Genomic DNA, 20,744 nt, shown 5'->3' with positions numbered 1-20,744 from the left:
TGAAGTTAAAAAACAATGTAGGAACTTCACTCATTACAACATCACTTATTAAAAGATTTAATTGCGAGTATGTATGTATAATTTTGACCCTGTGTGGATTCAAGAAAGTACTAAATAAATTCAAATTTGTTGAAGTCATTAAAGATGTATGCTGTACCATCTTTACACACTGGAAAAAAAACAGTGCCTCTGTGATTAATACAATTTGATTCTGGTTCTGATTATCTGAATTGTCATGACAACCATGAGTGATTATAACCTTCTGATCACGCTTACAGGTGTCAGCCCAACTATAATTACACAGTGTGCTAAATGAAAGCACCCCACAGCCATTTGATTGATTTTTTTTTTAAATTTTCTGAGGGAACATGCACAAAAAGAAACATTTATCACATTTGGGGAAAAAATGTCTCGTCCCAGCTTAAGCTGTTAGCTGATTTTCATCTGCATTGTCTTGGTAGCTACATATAATATCAGTTGACCCATAAAATTCAGATACATGTCAGAGAGAAAAAAAATACAAGTAACATAATATAAAATAATCAAATTTGCATGCAAAGATAAACTAAGACAAATCTATCCATACCCATTGTAAAACTTACATCATGCATATCCCATTCAATAACCAGACTATAGCATATGCAACTAATAACTGATTTATTGGTCGGTTACTTGTTTTATTTTTCTCTTGCAGTTTGTTGGATGATATAAAAAACTCTGAAGAACAACAGCCAGGCCAACAGGAGCAGCAGGAATTCTTGAGCTCCCTGGAGACCATCGCTCTCTCTATCTTTCTCTCGCTCATCATTATCATGACAGTTTTTGGCAACCTGTTGGTCATGGTGGCGCTCTGCAAGGACCGACACTTGCGGTGAGCACTGTTGTCTTTCTCAGCAGCAGCTGTGTTTTTTGTGACTTCAGCAGAGAAGAAGGTTTAAATCTTCTGTCTGCAAATGCTCCCTAAAATCTTTTTTGAGAACGTCCAGAAAAGCCAAAATAAAAATCTAGTAATCTTAAAAATAAATACAATAAACCTGACATAATGTAGCAAAGTTTTTTTGAGTGAGATAATGACTTTCAGAATTTCTTTTTCCGCCTTTTAAAATTAAACCAGCATTTGAAGATCTGTTTTTTCTCAAACTACATGGTTCTCATTTTGGCAGTAATATTTAAACAAACCCATCAAATGTCAGAGCACTCAAATTTCATTCAGCCTGTCATGACAAACCCGTCAGGTAGACAGAAAGATGGGCATTAATTTGTTTTGACATTTGGTAACTTCCCCAAAAATACATTTTTTGGATCTGTGCCTCAAAAGTTTTGAGACCTTATTAAAGACCTTTATTTAAGATAGACTTTACTGCAGGAATGGAAGTTAATACTATTTATTTATAAAACTATACTCAAAAACATGCCTGTCTTTCATATTTTTACAGAGTTGCGCCGACTAAGCCGCTTCCCTTTTTAAAGACAGAACATTTAGAGTAAATCAAACTTTTTCTGGATCTTTTTTTTCTCCAACTTCTATATGGTTGTCTTCTTCTCCCAGAAAGAAAAAGACAAACTACTTTATTGTCTCGCTGGCGTTTGCTGACTTGCTGGTTGCTCTGGTTGTGATGCCCTTTGCTGCCATCGAACTGACCACTGGCCAGTGGCGCTATGGAGAGATTTTCTGCCTGGTGCGAACATCTCTGGACGTCCTGTTGACCACAGCATCCATCCTGCACCTCTGCTGCATTGCACTGGATAGGTTTGTGTTTGTGTAAAAAAGGCATATATTGATGGCACAATGTGTTTCCCCACTGAAAACATTTTTTTAAAATAGGGTTTGATTTAATGTTGAAGACAGTCAGTTACTTACGTTGCACACCTAACAAATGATCCGTCTGTATTTTTCTACCACTTATTTGGGTCGTAGGGGCTGCTCTCTAAGCAGGTACCCCAGACTATACTCTCTTCATCCAGAGCCTCCCGCTCTTTGAGAAGAATACAAAACATTATCAAACTGGCAGAGACCTAATCTTTCGTGTGTGTCCAGGTCGGCCCTCGGGTAGTCCTCTTGGTAGGACATGCCCATGCAGTGCTGTTTGTAGATTTCAAACAGAGAATAATCATTTCTACTATTTTCACAATCCTCTTCAGCTTATGGCTATCCTCAGACCTGCTGTTTGCAAACCAAGAAGTGATCCAGTATGTAATAATGTTTTTGATGGCCCATCTGTATGAGACTGTCAGTGCTGAAGTGAGGAGGTCCGCTGTCTTCCTTCTGCAGAGGAGGGAGAGAAGCTGCTGTGCCTTCTTGATGACAGCTGTGGTGTTGTCGCTGGAGGTCAGCCCTCCAAAACTCAATGCCCTTTACCCTCTTTACCGCAAATTCGCTGACTGTCGGTGGTGGGAGATAACTGAAGGTAGCCCTCCTAAAATCTATGAGATCTCAGCAAAGGCTTCTGATGTCCCTTAGAGAGTCACAAACAAAAATACGACTTTGACAGGCAAACCTAGCTGTTGCCTTATATTGCCTTTACTGGTGTAAGCAGATCCTGCTGCAAGCATTGGTCATGCCGTCATGTTGAACCTAGTATGTCTGTCAGAAAAAGTGAACAGAATCAGCTATGAAGAGCAGCCAAACAGTTTAATATCACAAAAAGTCAGTAAGGTTTCCTACAAAAGTAGGAAAAAGTCTGATTTATTTCACAGCAATGGCTGCTCTACCGTCATACAGGGATCAAATAAGCCAGAATAGAGTATGGGCCCAATACCCCATACCTCTGAAGCACAACCCCCCATTCATTTTTAAATCTGTATGTTAGTGTAAAGTATGTGTGTGCTAGTGTCTGTGTCTTATTTCAGGTATTATGCCATCTGCTGCCAGCCATTGGTGTATAGACACAAGATGACCCCGATGAGGGTGGCAGTCATGCTCAGTGGCTGTTGGCTCATTCCCACATTTATCTCCTTTCTACCCATCATGCAAAGCTGGAACGCCATCGGGATCGAGGATATTGTAAGTCCTCATTAGCTCAGATCAGAAACCATCACTAATGAGATCAAAACAAGTGGCTACATAGTTCTAATGCTTACATTTCTTTACTACGACCCCTGAATCAAACCACACAGACAGTATGTTTAAACAAAGTATCACAAAGAAAAGTTCATACCGCTCTCAAATGCCTAAAGAGAGGTATGTTCTTTCTTTGAGGGCAAAAGCGGCATTAACCTCTCCAGTCTAATATTCTTTGTTTCTAATAACATTTTCAATCCCTGAAACAATGGCACAGTAAAAGAATGATCACAAAACAATTCCAGTCCCTGTGGAAGCTTTCTCGCTGCGAGCAAAGACAGCACTTCAACAAGCATTTTCTTCTGGTTTAGGTATGTTCTGGCATGAGCTTGTTTCAGAGCTGCCTTGAAATGAGCAGCAAGACTCCCAGAGGCAGGCAGGGACAGATGAATTTATTCATCCAGACTTAATGAAAAGCTCTTTTCTCTTATCTTTCTGTCTGGCAGCTTACAAAGCCAGTGTTACTTTTTTAATGGCTGTCTCGATGGCTAGAAGTCATACACGGTATACAAAATTGCATAGGATTATTTTAAATGCTGTCTGTGTGTGTGCCGATGTGTTTTTCATTACGCTTCTGTTCTGTTTCAGAGGGATTGTTTGAAACTGAAATTTCTTCTCACTAAGCACAAGCTAAACCAAACAGTATTTGTCTGGTTGGTTTTAAAGGTGTCTGCTCAGGGATAGTGATCTGAAACTGATCTCTGTCTTGAAATGCTCAATTTGGGAGATACCGTCTGCAGCAAAGTTTTCTGTCAGTAGAATAAAATCTAATTAAATTGAGCTGGCCAAGTTGATTTCCGATAGAAATTTACCTTAGGGACTGGTTATCACCGTGGTCTATGCCATAAGCTACACGGAGCTTATACCTCAAGCACTTCTATGGAATAATAAACAACTCCCGAGCAGAGACAAACCAGATAACTGGGCAATGTAGCAGAAAGCTGGAAGTACTTATATTATTAATTTATTTGACATTAACTAGTAGAAATCTGTAAATTATTACAGTTCTAGAGGTTTGTCCAAATAAGTAGTGCTCTGTTTAAACGGTTGGGCCGTCCTTTCAACTATTCCACAGGTAGTCCACTCAAGCAGCTACTAAAAAAATTACAATCAGGCAAAGGAAACACTTCCAAAATTTAGAATTAATTCCAGGATTCACATATCTCAGGTATGCGACCCTTTGCTCGAAGCTAAGAGGCAATGGATAGAGGATCTCTCAGTGCATATATCTGCCGATGGTCTGCATAATATTGAGGCATTGTACAAAGAAATGTATAATAAATGTATACGGCTGAAAATAAAACACAGTTGGCAACAGACAGCAAAACAATTACACAGATGAAAGTTACCTTTCGTGGACTTTTGCTGTAAGTGTGAGGCTCCTGTTCTGCATGTACTTGGACTTGTTGCAATCACAAGGCTGGAGGAATAATATCAAAAAGGCTATTTTTTAAAGTATTAAAATAAAAATTTCACATCTCCGCAAAGTCAAGATTCAACTTCAAGACTCTGACATCTCATCCTTTGAAAAAAGCTAGATTATTCTGGCTCTTATCGCGACTAAGTGACACTGTGCTGTGGGAGTAAGCACCCACCTCCATATGGAGAATGGACAACAACAGCGGCACAGTTGGCTGTCTGTGACACGGTTACTTACAGTTTATTCAGTAGGCTTTGTGAATACATGTTTACCATGTGGCTGTTGTCAGCTTAAAGAACTTTTTGGTTACCTAGTAAATGTAACACAAAGATGAACGTCACATTCAATAATTAGGGAGGAAATCGATGTGATGGACTTCCTTTCTTTACTTTCTTTTGATAATTATGTAAGTGTGAAGCTTTGATTAAACCTAAATCTTTTTCCAATTAATACCCAGTTGCTCAAAAAGTATACAAACCTTATTGTGTGTAGTTTCATTTACAGGTAGGAACGATTATTGTTTTCATTTTTCACCAAACTATCAAATCAGAAACGTGTGACAAGAGGCTCGTGCTTCTTCCATCATTACTGAAATCTCCCCTCAGCTGAGTTTCTGCTAACTCTTGGATGTAGACAGTAGAAAGAATAATTATTCCTACATTAAACAGCTCACAACTGCAATTGTAGCAAGGTTGTCTTTTTTGGATAGAGACATTGCTATTTAGCTTTTCAAATGCATTATTTTGGCACTTTAAACACTAAAAGTCCATTAAGAGTGCATTTTCAATTCAAGATGAGTCACACATTACTTTTTGTTCTGCTTTGACGATAGTTTGGTTTTATTCTAGTGTCCCAGGGTGCAGCATTACCTTACTGCACCCAAATGCTACATAGAGGGATGAGATAAAATTAATCTTTCAGCTCAAGGCAATTCTCCGCCTGCACATTTTTAATTTACTTTGACCTACTCATGGTTTATATAGAGGACAAAGATATGGGCAACTGGCCAGACAAAGGATATTCCAAAGTACTTTATTATTACAATATGTAGCATTTACCTCTTTCTTTAGCCCGCCTTAACTAAAAGGCAGGAAGCAGAGGGAAACAGCTGGCCTAAGTCTTTCCATAGTTCCAGTTTTTTTTTAAATGTTTTTGTTTTTTGTTAAGTTAAACTAATCCCCTCCTGGGAGCCCCATATTTCACTTGTTTTTTCTTCCTGTGTCTTCTCTCTTTGCAGATTGAAGAGCGGCGAGCCTTGGCGGGAGGCTCGAACGACACAAGTTGTGTGTTTCTAGTTAACCGGCCGTACGCCCTGATCTGCTCTGCAGTGGCCTTCTACGTGCCGCTGGGCCTCATGGTCCTAGCCTACCAGCGTATCTATGTTACTGCCATGACCCACGTGCGGCAGATAGAGACACTTCAACGTGCCGGCTCTGCTCCAGTCACCGGCACAATTCCAGTCATTACCGTGAGGACATCCACTTCCTCAGATCCTTTGGAGCATTACCGCCTTAGGACACCAACAGGTTCCTCCTCCTCAGAGCAGGCTCCTGTAGGTCACAGCCGCATGCGCATTGAGACCAAGGCAGCAAAGACGTTGGCGGTTATAATGGGTTGTTTCTGCCTGTGCTGGGCTCCATTCTTTATCACCAACATAGTGGACCCTTTCATCCACTACTCGGTACCCTGGCAGCTGTGGACAGCCTGGTTGTGGCTTGGGTACATTAACTCAGGGCTAAACCCTTTCCTGTACGCCTTCCTAAACCGGGCTTTTCGGAGGGCGTTTCTGGTCATTCTCTGCTGCGGGGATGAGCGGTACGCACGGCAGGGGAGCTGCTCCTATGGACCAACCCACAGAGCATGCTCAGCTGCATCAGTCAATGGGACATCCATGGCACTGAGGTAAACACACAGGCAGGCACAAGTCACATTTGTACCAGTCTATCTATAACCAGTGGCCTAAGACATATTTGATCATGTAAGACTGATGGCAGACGTCCTTTAATGTTAATGTGAAGGGCAGTAATTTCAGTGAGTGAAGGGGTGTAAGTGGATCTGAGTGAGAGAGTGTATGTTTTTTTTGCTCAGCGATCAAGGCTTTGATTGTTCACAATAAACAAGAACCTGTTTCAGGTTAACATTAAGGTCACATTTGTCATTTTTCAGGGCAATAACTTGTGGATTGTAATAAATACCTAAGCCGGATGCGCTACTACGTCACTGATGTTCTGTTTTTGTCCTCACTGATTCAAAAAGAAATGAAGGCCTTGGGCAAGAATGAACTTTAATTTGTCATTTCCCGCGAAAAGACCTACACCTAAACCTTTCTGTGTCATCTGACTGAAAGATTGTTTGTTTTCCTTAGTCTTTGCCTGAAAAAAACTGAGAAGAGGACGACACACTGGACTTTTATTAGTTCATTACTCCGTCTATTTGACACACCAAAAAGATCATTTTTAATGTTTTTAATTAACTAGCAGCTGTTAAGAAGAAGAAGAAGAAGACCAGCAGATTAAAGATGTTCATCATCTTGAAAAGTGGAAAACTGGAATTGTCCCTTTGTTGACCTCCTCGGAGTGATCAGTTGCAATTAAGAAACACAGTTATGGTCCTACATGACACAGAAGAGACACTCACATCAGTCCCTGATGAATGTCAGGGACATTTTGAACATTTTGGACGATTACCTCAGTGCCCTTCACAAGAGAAATTTATTGCCACTAAGTCTCATTTGGAGTGTTATACTCGTGCACCTGGACGAAGATAATCCTGTGGCCTATTGTGAGCTGCCAAACTTTATTTTGTTGCATTATGTTGAGCCACATAACTCCTGCAGTTTTATGAAGGTAAAACAGGACTGCATCGCAAATCTGTAGAAGAGGGGGAACATAGTGAGTGTAGTTTGACATTGCTTCATGGAGCTGTGGAGGGAGTGCCAGCCAAGGACTTTAATCTGAGCAGTAAGAAGAAAAGTGGAGAAATCGCACTAATTGTGATAGAAAAGGGTTGTAGCTGCAGACATGTAACTGTGGGGAAGATTTTCATGGTCCGAATATTGCTAGCTGGCAAGGTATTACTCACTGAGGGAAATGGACATTTCTGTTGCTGTTTGAATCCAGTTTTATTCATCACACTGTTTGGATTCCTGCATCAGCTGACACAGAGATCATCCAAAGGACTGTGGCTGAATGAGCATGGACAAAAATGGATCTTGGTCAACCTTTGCACCACTTGCTGGACAAGCAGCTGAAGACTTTCTCTAACATCTGTTTCAGCTTTACCACCACAAGGATAAAACACAATTCCACATACCACAATCCATGTATCCACTGTGGATTTAAGCTCCTGAGTAAATCACATTTACATTTTGATTTATTGAGTGATTGTTTTGCACTGTGATATTTATTTAATCACAGTTCTTTTTCACATTTTGAGTACTGTAGCATTTCCCAACTTTGGGGATAAATAAGGTATTTCTTATTGGATCATATATCATTTTATCACATACTGTGTGCAGCTAGTTGCTATCCTAGGCTCACATTTGTGATAAAATGAATTTAATAATCATCCCTTCTTTTAATCCCTTGTTTTCTGATCATGAGATGTGTCAGATGCTTTTCATGGAACTGTTGGGAAATTTTGAAAGAGAACATTCAGACTTTGACCCACACTTGCACTTGTGCTGTGTTTTTCTGCAGAAACTTCTTTAACGTTTAATCATGCTGTTTAATGCAGCACGTGCACAGCAGCAGCTGGGGAGAATGATGAGGAGATAAACTTGTATGGACAGCAATAACAGAATGTAGCAACAGCAATATGAAGATCAGCCATTGTGTTTTTTCTCTTGGTAGTCACTGAAATAGAATTTACCACTAAAAGTTTTTTATTTGTAGTCTTTATTCATCATAAAGTGTAGTAAATAGAAAAAACTAGAGTCAAATCAATATTTACTGTGACTCACCTGCTGGTGTTAGTAAATTACAAGTTGTCCTTAATGTCTCCATCACAATAGGCTAAAAGTAGGATGACAACCACTCATTGATTTTTTTTTTCCTTTTAATGATCACAATTAGTTTCAGTGATCGGTTTTGAGCTCAAAGAAATTGCAGTCTGACTGCAGTCACTCTCAGACAGATTGACGAAGGCTTGCAAATAATTGGCTTCCAATTTATGCAAAGCCTTTTGTCAATCCTTTTGCTGTCCTGCAAAAGGACATCACTATTTTTGGAGGAATTTCTATTTCAAATCTATGATTTGACCTGGCTATGCTCTGAATATATTCTGGCTATACTGTGAATATATTAGTTCATGTAAATTTCTATAGAAGGCCAAATCTTTGCAGGTTGAATTTAATTACCAACTTCAGCTAATTCAGTGGTAAAATGAGAGCAGGTAGACTCCATTTCTGTGACTGTCTTGATGCGCTAAAGTTGCTTTGACTATAGGATTTTGCACTTGGACAGTTCTTAAGATACTTGGCAGGCAGGTTACTTCAAGCATCTTGGAGAATTTCTCTCACTGTCTTCTTCATGTAATCTGAGACGGAGTCAGGCAATAGAGGCTCCCAGGGGACCAAACCATCTTCCTGTTGCTGGAGAATTTGTCTGGGTTTTGTTTAGGCAAACTAGCACCAATCTCACATGGTGAACTTTGTAAGTATTAAATTATAGAAAAGTGGAGCAAAAAGCACCCTTCAAAGAGCAGCTAAAATGCCCAAATCTGGCTAAATCTTGGTTCTTAGTGGTTAAATAGCACGGACAGTGGACAGTTTCATATTTGTCTTTTTTACAGATTGGATCTTCAATGTAATTATAATATATAATAACACTAAAAGTCCAGAAGGCTTTTCACACCAGGACATCTGTTGATGTTATGGTGCTGATTTAGTTGACGGCTGTGTTTGTGCTCTCAGCTTCCGCGAGCTGGGAGAAAGATGGAGGAGACCTGCTTGTGTCTGCACTGTTTAACTCTAATACAAGTACTTCACTGCTGAAGAGAAACAGTGAGAGTGCGTGTGCACTCATGCACACGTGTGACAAATGAATTCATACAAAATACATGCAAGCACAGGCAGTCACACCTTCTGAACGTGTCGAGAAACCTTCTGCGTGTGCATCATCTGTGCGTGTCTGTTATATGAAATAAGAAAAATGAAACACGCTTTCCTGATATCTCAGCTTATGGCATACTAGTTTTAGCTGTCACGTGTTTCCATGGATTTCTGCACGTCGGTGTGTAGGAAACAGAAAGGCAAACAGTGTTAACTCCAATCTGATGTCCTGTCTTAAATCTGTCTCCGATGGAAAACAGACTCGGACAATCAGATTAAGGCCGGCAGGATACTAGAAGCTGAAATTACTGGAGAAATCCTGTCGAATCTCATTTTTATTTCAGTGAGATGACGGCCTTTAAGGAAACTGTTTTTCAAAGTTACATTTAAGTGTCCTCTGCCTTTTTAAAATGTCTTTGTCCATGTGTGATGGCACATATGGAAAATGTTGGCAGAGTAGTAGGATATGAATCCAATGGATAGCAGAATTGCTTTACAACAGATTCTAACATTGGTATTTCTTTGCTTTGGCCTGCTTTTAATGACATGCTTTATATTTTAAACACTTTAAACTGTTTGTTGTTGTGAATTGGTGCTATAAAAATCAAACTGACTTGAATTGAATTGGTGTTATTTAGAATACAGTCCATTCTTTTCTTACTTTGCCTAATTACTTTCTCCACCAGTCATTTCTTTAAATGTGCCACCGTCTTTTGTTTTTCTAAAATTGAAAACGAAAAAACAAAAACAAAAACATCCTAACAATTAATATTTCGTGCATATTTTTTGGTCATTTGGATTTTCCCTTACCCAGTATTTTTGTCCATCAGTAATGTTTTAAATACTTCTGTAGAAAGAATAAAGTTACGTTAAAACCAAGCACACCATTGTCTTTCTTGTGACATTACGAATAAGTTTGATGTGTCACATGGCCCTCTTCCTATTAAAAAAACAAAAGTTGTATCCAAGATGGCCGACTTCTAATTGGCCACCATGGTCACCACCCATCTTGAGGAGTTTGCCCCCTCACATATACTAATGTGCCACAAACAGGACTTTAATATCACCAACCATTCCCATTTTATTACGGTGTATGCATATAAATGACCCACCCTGTGGAGACAAAAGCATCTGGAGATTTGAAACAGGTTAAAAATGTTGAGTTGCTCCTTGTCTTGTGTCCTTGCGCCAGTATGGTGTTTACAGCATTTTATAAAGTATGTCTTTCTATAGACACACAATATGGACACGAGTATTGGGCCACAGTCCCATTACCACGGCTCCTTGCCATGCAGTTGGGAATGAATGGGTTGTTCGACAAACTGTGCACTAGGAGACTCGTGGCATGGGTTTCCTTGGATGAGCTGTTCCTGCTTTTATTTCCACAATTTTGCTTATATAGTATAATTTAAGTGTTGTTTTATCTTATATTCATTCGGCCGGCACATCAGTTGTCACAGCCAGATGACAGTTAACTTGAGCTAGCATAGCACGAGTGGATGCAGCTAAGCAGTCTGTTTTCAAGGACAGATTAACTGTCAGGACAGAAATTATTATTATTAATAATAAGTAATAGTTTTACTAGAAGTACGTATTTGAAATATATATATATATATTGCATAGATATATTTGATTATTCAGTGTTTGTAGTTAAAGTGTTATGGTAAGCAATTTTTTTTAGCATATCACATACTAGCTTCTTCTTCTTATTATTATTCTTTCAACTTCAGGGGCCACCACAATGGGTCATGTGCCTCCATTTCACTGCATCCCTAGCATCCTGTCACACCAACCCCCTGCATGTCCTCTCTTCCTCTCCATATTCAACATCTCTTTGTCCAATATATCCCTCCTGTGCACATGACTGAACCATCTCAGCCTTACTACTACTCAGCCTGAGCTGTCCGTCATCTGTCCCTCTGATGTACTCAGATCTAATCTTTCCCATTCTGGTGACTCTCTTGTAAAACCTTAACATCTTCAGCTTTGTTAGGCCAAACAGGTGACGGTACTGTCTTGCTCCCCCCCCCCTCCCAACACTCACCTCAACTGAACGCTCTTCTTCGTGTAGTCTCTGTTACCCTGGATGGTGACCCAGGGAATTAAAACTCATATACCGTCACTGTCTCCACTCTTTGATTGTTACCCTTTCCACCCGTCTCAGTCTAATTCACACATATGTATTCTGTCTTGTTTCCATTGATTTTCATTCTTCTTTTTTCCACCTCCACCTCTCCAGGCTCTCTTCCACTTGATCCTTACTCTCACTGAAGATCACAATGTCATCTTCAAACATCATGGTCCACAGTGACTCCTACCTGACCTCACCTGTCAACTAGCAAAAACCAGCTCAGAGCTAATCCCTGATGTAATCCCACCCCTACCTTGAACCCAAATGTCACTCCTATCGCACATCTCGCTACTGTCCTGCACCACCATCACATACGTCTCTGTCGTACTTCCTCAAACAGTACCACAGTTCCTCTCTTGTCACCCTACTATATGCTTTCTCAAAATAAAGCCATACTGCAGCTTCCTAATCATCACCTTTCTTCTTAACCTATGTTTGTGATATGTCTTATTATTATTTCCCCCTTCTGTAAAACTACAGTATTGAACTAGCCAGGAGTTGAACCTAAAATATCTGATCTGTAATCAGACGTGTTTTCCATTGCCCCACTAGCCCTGTGGGTCATGTCACGCTATGGGGTTCTCATCACTGGTGATCTTTGATATTTTTTTCTATTCTGACCCATTGATACATGAAACACAGTGGACACGGGTAAATGGTCAAGTTTGTTTTGCTACAGTTGTAGGATAATGATACATTTTCCAAGTTGAATCTCACCTCTCCTCTGCTCTTCTGTCATTCGCTCAGCTCTTATCATCTTTACCTCCCTCAGAGCAGCTGTCATCAGTACTTAAAACAGTGTGGGCTGGATGTGTGAGCTTGAGTTAAAAAAGTAAAAGAAAAATAAAAGAAACAGAGTTAAACAAGAGTGAAAGGTGCAAGATGATGATGATGCATAGTGTGGTGAAGGCGCAGTCCAAGCTGCACATTATCCTCGGACATTTTACTGGAAGAAAAGAAGAAGAGAAAGTGTACATACTGAAGTACTGTGTAGTTTGATATTTTGGGGAAGCCAGATTCTTGTTCCCTTAAGTGTTGAATGTCTGGTATGAGAAATAACCAACAACTCAGAATATCATACCATTCCCGTAACACATAATCAGTTTGAGTGTGATGTAGCGATGATGTACTGTTGAATTCTGTTAATTCCGCTAAGTAGCGGATACTGTTATCAGCTGTGTGATTGTTATTGAGACTGAGCAGGATGATCTGCTGTAGCAGAGCACTTCTGTTTAGCCACTGAAAAACAGTAGAATTTGAAATCTCTCCGGAATGGAAGACATCTGGGACGAAAGATAGATCACTCTTTGGGTCAAAGCCACGCTGGCATGCCCTGCTGATATATGACTCTCTTATGTTGAGATAAGATGAAACTTTCAGCTCCATATTGGAAAATGAAGTCTATTCCCAAGGATTTAGAAGACAAATAAGGAACGAGTGCAAAATGCAACACACAAATTCTACGATAATGACACCAGGAAGGTATTGAAAACAATTGTTAGGAATATTAAGGGGGAATTCCAGATTTTTTTTAACTTTTTTTTTTTACATTCACAAGATGTATTTTGCAGTCAAGAGAAGTACCTCTCAGCCTATCAAAACAGATGTATATCTTCCCCTGTGGGGCTTATGTCAGATCACCCACAGTGATTACTTCTTTTAGATGCGATCATTATTAGCTCTGGCGAGTCTTAGAGACAGAAAGAAAAATGTAAAAAATAAAAGAAGCTGTGTTGGAAACTGGCACTTGTGGTGTTTGGAAGCACTCTCAAGCAGGGAAAGTCTAGCAAAGTTTTTTATTAATCCCTAAGAGCAAAGAACTAGACACTAGTGAGCAACTGTCTAGCGACCACTGGTTGCTAGTGCCATAAACTGGCTCAAAGTGGGTGACAAAGATGGAGGTGTACTAAAAGAAATGATGAGACAGAGAAGTTTATCTGGGCCTGCTTGTGTAGTTTGGAAGACTATCTATAATTGCAGGTCAGGACTTCTTTGAGGCAGTGAGAGGGTCTCGTCACACTAGGGAACAGTGAGTAATCCCCAGCTGATTGCAACAGGTTGCTAGCAGTCACTCTGGAATCAATCTCTAAAGCTCCAGTAACACAAGCCTAGACCCCCTGGCGACCACTATCGCTAGGGAAAAATCTGTGTTCCCCAACCGGTTGGCAAGTGTTTGCAAGACGTTGATAACTGTTGCCAGTTGAAACTTGTTGTGGAGAGATATGGTAAGAACAGGATTAAAGCATACCTGTCTTCAGGGATGTATTCAACTTTTGCACTCTATCCTGGCTGAAGAACTGTGAAATATTATTATTATTACTATACCCAGTAACATCAGGTGTATCGAATATGCATACATGAGTTTTTAAACCTGCATATAGGTTTAAAATATTATTAGTTAAAACTTTGAGGCTGAAACTTTGAGGCTTTTTCTGGTTTTAAACATTCTTTGACAAGATGATGTAATCACATCATCATTTCAAGAGAAAATGTGCCCTCCATCGCTGCAGACAATCAGACATTTCAAAACATAAGTGTTACATATTATACATTGAACTCATTTTGAATGATCCCAACTTAAGTAACAGGGTTTGTTAAACATCTTCCCATCTTGTAGGCAAGTTGTGATTTCACCGTCTAGGACTGCATAAGATTTGGTATTTTCATGGATGAGCTTTTGTCAGTCTCTCACGGTTTTTCTTCATCTCATTAGAAGACTATAAAGCATGTTAAAATGTATTAAAGTCAAAGCATGATCATGAAAGTGTAAGAAACTTGTGGTTGTCAGTGTAATCCCCAGCTCCTCCTGCTTTGATATAAAACTTTCTCCAGGTGTGTCACTGTGAGGATGAGAAGAAGGTCAGTGGTGAAAGTGAGCGTGTTATGACTAACCACAGACAGTTTAGACAGGCGAGGCAGGACAGTATAAACACTCCAGTCTGTGATTTATTATGAGACTAGTATGATTTATTATTGTTTGATTGAAACGTCAGATCCTCCAGCAGCTCCTCTCTGTGTCTCACTGCTCTCGCTCTGGGTTCCTTACTCAGATTTCTATCTTTTCCTTTGTTCCTTCGTCTTGTTAAACATAACAATGTAAAAATGTTGGACTGTGTTGCGATTATCACCTCTTTTTTCTAATCTCCAGCCGCAGCCTACTACTTCCTATTCTATTTTGTTATCCTTGACTTCTGCATTTATCTAAACGGATCGTTTCCCTTAAATTGAGAGTGAAGGAGGGAAAAGTACGAGAAAGACAAATTACATGCAGTGCACTATTTGTGCCGTTTGTTATGATACATGTAATTGAAAAGCAAGACACTGGGTGAGTAAAACACAAACTGACTGCCTGAAAAATAATTAGACAGTAACTAAAAGAACAAAACTACTAACATCTCTTGGTTTTATTGCTTCATTCGTTCTCTTTGGGTGAGGTATATCAGTCGCTTGGGCCAGACTTTCTGAACCTCACTGGAGACTCTTAAAGACACTCATAAAGCCCTTAGAGCCAATTTCCATCTCTGTCTCTGCGCTTCTGTGCTGTAATTGTGACAAGTCGGACAGTAAAACTGACCCACACTGGCTAATCAGGTCTTTGAAATCTCATTTAATCAGCCTATTTTCTGAGAGGGACAAAATATGTGGGTTGTTTTTTTATTTGCTTTCTTTAAATACAATTTAGGACTTTTTGAAACCTTTCGCTGCCTTCGGCTCATCATATTTAGTCAGCATCCTAAACAAGAGCTGAACAAGTTTTTAAATATCTATACAGCAGGTCATGTAGCATTATCCTTTAGGCGGCTATTCTTAGATTCTTGACACTTAGCAGTGTTCTGGTAAATAAAGAATAAGAGTTCAAATATTTCAATTAATATCTTTATGTTTAAATAAGTTAAAATTTTGTATTAAAGTAAATAGTTATGGTGAGGATGACTGTAGACACTCACTGTTATACCTCTCGCTTCACCTCCTCTGTAAACACTGACATATATTTCACTAGAAATTCAAATTTGCATTCATCGCTCCGTAAGACCTGTTGCCACTGATTTTCAGACCGGTTCTTGTGTAAGTCAGCATAGCTCAGCCTTTTCTTCCGGCTTCCCTTCCTTAAGGTTGACTTATGACATGAGATGGATCAACTGATGGCCCTGATGAATTCCTGCTTCAGATCTTTTACTGGATCTTTTCCTATTTCTTCTGGACATGACTTTCAGATGCTGTTCATCTGCAATAGATAGATTATTAGGATCACTTCTTTTGTCCTTCTCTTGTCCAGTTTCCTCAAATGTTTAAGGACACACTGCTCAGTATGCTGAGAAGTTTTTGGCAAATAGCACTTTGGGAATTTGTTGGTGCAAAAGTAATATTTTATTCTTCTCAAACTTTGTTATTGTTGGAATTTTTCCATAAATTCAACTCAGGAAATCAGAACAGAATGTGTTTTTGCAACAGGCACTTAAAATAATTACAATCTGGCTTAGTTAATCTGTTTGAATAAAAGCCAACTTTGGAGTTTTGCTATCAAAAAGAAGGGTGTAACCAATGTAAGAAATACTGGTTCAAAATCCCTCCTGATCAGAAACAGGAAATGCTTGTTCAAAGTCAGTCCTGTCAGCAGAGCTCTGGCTACTTTTTATATTAAATCCAAGAGTTTCACCAGCATGGTGTGTTTAATTGATTTTTACAGTGATTTCTTTTCAGTAATGACATAAAGTATGCTATTAGCTTAAGTGAATAGTCTGTAACAAAAACAATGCTAAAAACACATGTAGCAAAATATTCCGATACTTCTTTCCTCTCTGAATGCTCAGTTTTATACATTACATTTGTGTGTCTGTGTTGCTTGGCAGAAGTCTTCAACTACTTATTTTAGCTTCAGGTGAATCACATACTTTACATTTCTCAGTCTGCCCAAAAGAGTGAAGAATAACGGACTCATGTCCGATACAAATGATGGGAAAGTTTAAATCTGACATAAACTCAAGCCACGAATATGTGCACCGCACAAAGCTTAAATTAACTTTGGGGTTGAGATTGAGATGTTCAAGGATTTGTGTGCTCATTTCATGTTTCCATTGCTCTGCTTGTGTGTTTTTATTCCAGACTGACTGCAGAGCAGTAAAGATGTCATTCAGCTCTCTTGAGTTAAATTGTTTTTGAGGAAACTAGTTGTTCTGATGTCAAGTAGGACTTCAGAGGCCTCTCCCTGCATGCCTGACAATAAATATGACTTTACTGCCCCTTGTTGCATGAGGGACTATAAACTGATTCCTGTGTCACTTTCTGTTTTATGTAAGTGTGTGTAGACAAGATCTGACATTTTATTTATGTGTTTTATAGGTTGTAAAATGTACAGCAAGCTAAATACAGATATTGTTCTGAGAAAGACTGATACAATGAAAGCACAACAAAACTCTGGATTTAAACATGCAGCAAAAACTATAATTCCAAAAATATAATAAAGTGCTTCAGTATGAAAAAAAACAAAAGAGACAAACGTGACCAGTGTTTTTATTACTTTTTTATTTTTGACTTGTGTGGTAACATTTTTTTTGTTGAAGTTTAGCCAAGAGGTCAGTGAGTTTTAATGTGTATCATTTAGACAAGAGGCCAAGAGGTCCAAAGAGATATGGATGTAAGTGAAGGAGGTCATCATTAGGCTGAAAAATCTGAAGGTAGCGAAAACTTTAACCTCATCAACGATCTGGTAGATTCTTAAAAAGAAGTGTTACCCTGATCAGCTCAGCGACACCAAAAGGTCTGAAAGATCACATAAGACATCAAAAGTTCATGATTCCAGAATTATTTCCAAAGTCAAGAAAACAGCTTCCACAACATCTAACCAAGTTGAGAACACTCTTATAAGGTCTGCATCTCACTGTAATCCAGAGTTGCCTTCATAGGTCTAACTACAGACGGTTTACATGCAACAAGGTGGAAACCACGGGCTGTTTTCCAGAGCAGAAGTACAACCCATCCCTTCCATTCACTTTCGTCTGTCCAATTTAGGATCTATGGATCAGCTGCTAGCTACACCATGGACAGCTCAATGGTTTGTTAATACTTTGATGGATTTCTGTTGCTGGAAAACAAAGGCCACATTTGGGAAGCTATAAATAAAAATAACTGTAATTCCTAAAAAGTTAATGCAATACTGTTGTTAAATCCTTTGATTTAAATGAAGGTTGATATGCAGCACACAGTTTACTTATTCCCCCAGTTAGCTATTAAATGTCTAAAACCACTGTATATAATCATAATCTCAGCGAGAACTTTGATTTTTGTTTTGGTTAAAGCTTGTTAATATTTTGAATGAGACTGTCAGGCTGATATTGAACTAAAAATAAGATGACACAGTTCTGCAGGCTGTAGACAGACTGCAGCAGAGGCTAAACAAGGTCACTTCCCAATCTGATTAGCACTACTTCCTTCAGTACCTCAGTATCAGCACATGCTAACTATGTAATTGATTTTCAGTTTTTCTTTTGTTGTCGTTGTTGTTTTTTTGCTTTGTTTATTCAGACAAGTCTTACTGTGTATTTTTAGAAAATCCTGGTTATCAGCGAGTCACACATATCCACACAGCTCGGTTTAGCCTCAAGGCTTTGCTGTTTCCCTGCTAAGCTGCTCCATGAGCTTTGCTTTGAGCCCAGATTTTTGTGTCTTGACGTAAGCTCTCCAACAAATGACACATTTTAAATGTTGTATTAAGCTAAAAGAGACAGAATTTGAGAGAAAAAACAATTAATTTTAACTGACCTGTTAGTCATCAAACTGATTTAACTCCTGGTGGATGACAGAATTAAGTCTGACTTGCAGAAACCTGGAGATTCGTGGTATGAAACCTATCTGTAAAGAGTCTGATTGACTGAAGAGAGGAAAGAGCTCTCAGAGCTACCATCATCCATCAGTTCTGATGTTTTTCTGCTGCTGCTTTTGAGTTGGACTTTTCACTTTAATTATTACATTTTGCCAGAAGATGGATGGTGGGGTTTTTTTGTCTTGGAAGCTACGTCCATCTTTTATATAAAGTGCATGATGCACTCAGGCAGCTGTAGCCAGGAACTATCTGCTTCAACTCCACCAGTTAAAGTCACTGAGCTGAACTTCTTGATCCCTGTGTGTTCCAGCTTTAGCCAAAAGATTCAATCTGTGAGACTCGTTTTAAATATTTCACTTACCATGACCCATCAGCATGGCCGTGAGTTCGATCGACAGAAAGATAGTCGCCTGTTCTTTTGTCTGAGGTGAACAATTTCCATAGTTTTCAAGTCCTCAGAGCTTCTTCCAACATTTCTGGTGATGCCAAATAAAACTCAGTGTAGATCGCTCCTTTTATTTTAACCAGTTTTTATTAAATAATAACAACTTTCTCTCTTGGCCACAGATAGATGTACTGTAGCAAATCTCTTAGGTAGAAAAACGTTATTAGCAGAATTGAACACACACACACACACACACACACACACACACACACACACACACTGCACACATGTCAGAAAGGACAAGAAGGAATCCCAGTGGCAAATGGGAACCACTAGGAAAGCCGCAATCATGAAAGACAAGCCTGGGAAGTCAGCTGAATGGGAAGACCAAGATCCAGGCAATCAACAATGACAAAAAAAGTGCTTGTGTAGACCTACCCCCTGCTGGTCATCAGATACTTTGCTGGGACAGCTGGCCAACAGTTTAGATAGAATTCACTGATATCAAGAAAATGCATGCAAGCACAGCATCCTTAGACTGCGTGCTAAGGAGAAGGAAGGAGGCTGAGTGACTAGTGAGTGTTAGAACCACTGTCCAGGAAACAAAAAAAGATCCATGAATACATTAGGAAGATAGCCATAACTAATCACGTTTTGTGAATATCTCAGGCAGCAAAAACACAAGAAAGAAGAAGAGCAAGAAGAGAACCATCATGAAAAGACAGGTCTCTTCACAGCATGTACCAGATAGAAGGAGTGGCTGGTGTTGAAATAATCTATAAATGGCTGGACAAAGCTGGGCTAAAAGACAGCAGAGAGACAATAATCATGGCAGCACAGGAACAAGCTCTAAGCACAAGCTCGATAGAGGCTGGGGTCTACCACATCAGGCAAGACCCCAAGTTCAGATTGTCCAAAGATGCCCCTGAGACAATCCAGCACATAAAAGCAGGGTGCAAGATGCTAGCAGGGATGGCATACATGGAACGCCATAACCGAGTGGCTGGCATAGGAACATCTGTGCCGAGTACGTCCTGGAAGTCCCAGGTCAACATGGGATATGCCTCCTAGGGTGGTTGGGAATGACTGAGCTAAGATCCTGTGGATACTTCCAGATAGAGACCAGCCGGACAAAGTAGTGGCGGACACTCAAGGTCCCAGGCCTCTGGTAGAGGATCCGATTTTGAAGGATAAAGACCTCCTGTTACAGCTAAAATCAAGACTATATCCATCTTTCATATTACTCTGTCAAAGGGAGGTTGCTTTGAAAACTTGTGGAGGGTGGCACAAGGTGTTTGAAACTTGTAAAGAATTCACTTTAACTAGTAGTTGCCTCACATTTAAAACCCAAATCGTAGTTGTGTTCCATTATTAGTTTGATAACTCAGTGATAGCTGGGATCTCAAGAAAACTATGGGTCCCAGAAAATGGTGCGAAGCTCACTGTAGTATTCATAAATAACTAGCTCTGAGTCACAAGGTTCAGTTACGTTTGGCAAGGCTTCACGAAACCCAAAGATAAAACGACTTTTAAAAAATGCAAATGAAAGACCAACGTCAAAAATACATGTAGGAGCAGCACCTCATTATCAGCAGCTAACTTCTATTGAGCAGGAAGTTAGTTGACTTAACTTTAGTGGGAACGAATCAGGACCAAATGTCAGTCAGATGAAATCATTTTCATACTTCTCTAACAAAACAAGGTCTGTTTGGAGAAAGGAGGGGATTTACCCTTTGTTTTCTTAAAGTTAGTGCTGGATATATGAAGGGAGCCTCCGCAGACACAGCTGCACAGCACTGAGGCAGAGCGATATGGTGAGAATTAATCTGTTCACATACGAAGAAATTTAAGATAATGATACACCCGGAACCAGATTA

The 20,744-nt window shown here is 39.5% G+C and overlaps 1 protein-coding gene across 1 annotated transcript in view; it reads left to right on the top strand.

The window, feature by feature from the left end:
* The window catches only part of LOC102213916 (5-hydroxytryptamine receptor 4), a 63,045-nt gene that overhangs the window by 28,063 nt on the left and 14,238 nt on the right, over positions 1–20,744 (top strand). The window contains exons 3-6 of the mRNA XM_005729253.1: positions 695–871; positions 1,550–1,750; positions 2,851–3,004; positions 5,719–6,383. Of these exons, the coding sequence (XP_005729310.1) occupies positions 695–871; positions 1,550–1,750; positions 2,851–3,004; positions 5,719–6,383 (1,197 nt within the window). The remainder of the gene's footprint in view (positions 1–694; positions 872–1,549; positions 1,751–2,850; positions 3,005–5,718; positions 6,384–20,744) is intronic.

Source organism: Pundamilia nyererei, unplaced genomic scaffold, assembly GCF_000239375.1.
Source record: "Pundamilia nyererei isolate P.nyererei 1_Seehausen unplaced genomic scaffold, PunNye1.0 scaffold00032, whole genome shotgun sequence".
Taxonomy (NCBI): domain Eukaryota; kingdom Metazoa; phylum Chordata; class Actinopteri; order Cichliformes; family Cichlidae; genus Pundamilia; species Pundamilia nyererei.
The sequence above is the reverse complement of the archived record's forward strand: the minus strand, read 5'-3'. Positions and strand labels throughout refer to the sequence as shown.